This window comes from Poecilia reticulata, linkage group LG15 (genome assembly GCF_000633615.1).
Source record: "Poecilia reticulata strain Guanapo linkage group LG15, Guppy_female_1.0+MT, whole genome shotgun sequence".
Taxonomy (NCBI): domain Eukaryota; kingdom Metazoa; phylum Chordata; class Actinopteri; order Cyprinodontiformes; family Poeciliidae; genus Poecilia; species Poecilia reticulata.
In genome coordinates, this window is record NC_024345.1 from 21,714,968 (window position 1) to 21,716,368 (window position 1,401).

The window sequence follows — 1,401 nt, forward strand, 5'->3', positions numbered from 1 at the left end:
GTGTGTGTGTGTGTGTGTGTGTGTGTGTGTGTGTGTGTGTGTGTGTGTGTGTGTGTGTGTGTGTGTGTGTGTGTGTGTTGAAAATTTCTGGTGGATTAATTCAGTTATTTTTTTCTTGTGAATCACAAAAGCCATCGATTAGACTTACTTACTTTTCTAAATAATGTTATTAATACAGTAGTAGTTCTTAGAAAACGTAAAAACTACAACCACCCCTCAGCTGTTTACAAACGGTATAATCCAGGATGAATAGTGGACATCATGATCATGTGACTTTCGCGTTCCATTCTTTCTACGGAAGCCCGTAGGACTGTTCGGATTGGCCCCGCAGACAAAGAACTGCTAACGGTTTTGACAGGTTTGGAGAGACGCCGACGAAAACTGTCTTGAAATGTAACTAATTTATTAATATCTCGCCTACGTATGTCCACAAAATAAAGAAAATGGTAAGAATATTTATTTTTAGTCATTTTAAGCTTTTTCAAACAAACCGGACCGGAAGGAACCTGTGAAATGCGCCATGTTGATAATAAACACCGTTACACAGCACTACCGAGACTTTCATTATTTTTAGTTGCTTTTTGCATTATAGTACATTTTATGTAAGAAGTAAATTAATCATTTGTTTTTGCCGAGAGCCATTCAATGACGAACCGGATGTGATCGGCTGCGACGATGATAAAATTATCCGTATGTCTTGTTGCATTTTAAATAAATAATAAAATAGATTCGTGTTTTAAAAGGCTCTTTCTGTTGCGCAGATTGTAAGTGTCGGCAAAAGAAGCATTAATAAGAAGATGAACTGCAATGTGTCGCCCGCTTCCTCCTTTATTTCACCTGCTTGTTGTTTGTTTGGTTAAATTTTCATCTGGAATGCAAATATCAGTCGGTACTATTTATTCAAATTTTGTGAGTGTAAATATGTTCGCTTAAGCAGTGATTATTTATCAAACGTGTTGCAACAAGAAAAAACATGCACATTTACATTTTATTAGTTAGATTTCTTTTTTTTTTCTCATGCAGCTGTTATGTTTCTTTGTGTAAAATGAACACAAAGTATTTAATGTTGGTTTTGGGGATCAAGCATTTGGTTCCTGTTAAGGGGCTATTTAGATCAAGTTCCTTCACCCTTTTTCTCTTTGGTCACAGAGCTTCTTTTTCAAAGTATAAAATTGTTAGTCGTTCAGAAAATGTTTCAGATCAGCGTAGCTGGCTGATTTTATTGGGCTAGGGTTGATCACCAGCTTCCTCCTTGTTATATGTCCTTTTCTATACTCCTTAAGTTGGCTATATAATGGTTTAGTTTCCCACAGTTGGCTATATAATGGTTTAGTTTCCCACAGTTGGCTATATAATGGTTTAGTTTCCCACAGTTGGCTATATAATGGTTTAGTTTCCCAC

The 1,401-nt window shown here is 36.2% G+C and overlaps 1 protein-coding gene across 4 annotated transcripts in view; it reads left to right on the forward strand.

The window, feature by feature from the left end:
* The first annotated feature begins 126 nt into the window (after positions 1 to 126).
* LOC103477153 (gastrula zinc finger protein XlCGF57.1-like) overlaps positions 127 to 1,401 on the forward strand; it is a 4,861-nt gene continuing 3,586 nt past the window's right edge. For 2 of the 4 annotated variants that reach the window (XM_008430073.2, XM_008430074.2), the window contains exon 1: positions 460 to 885. In XM_008430073.2, coding sequence (XP_008428295.1) covers positions 808 to 885 — 78 coding nt within the window. In that variant the 5' untranslated portion in view covers positions 460 to 807. The other 2 variants (XM_008430075.2, XM_008430076.2) reach the window with 2 other exon arrangements.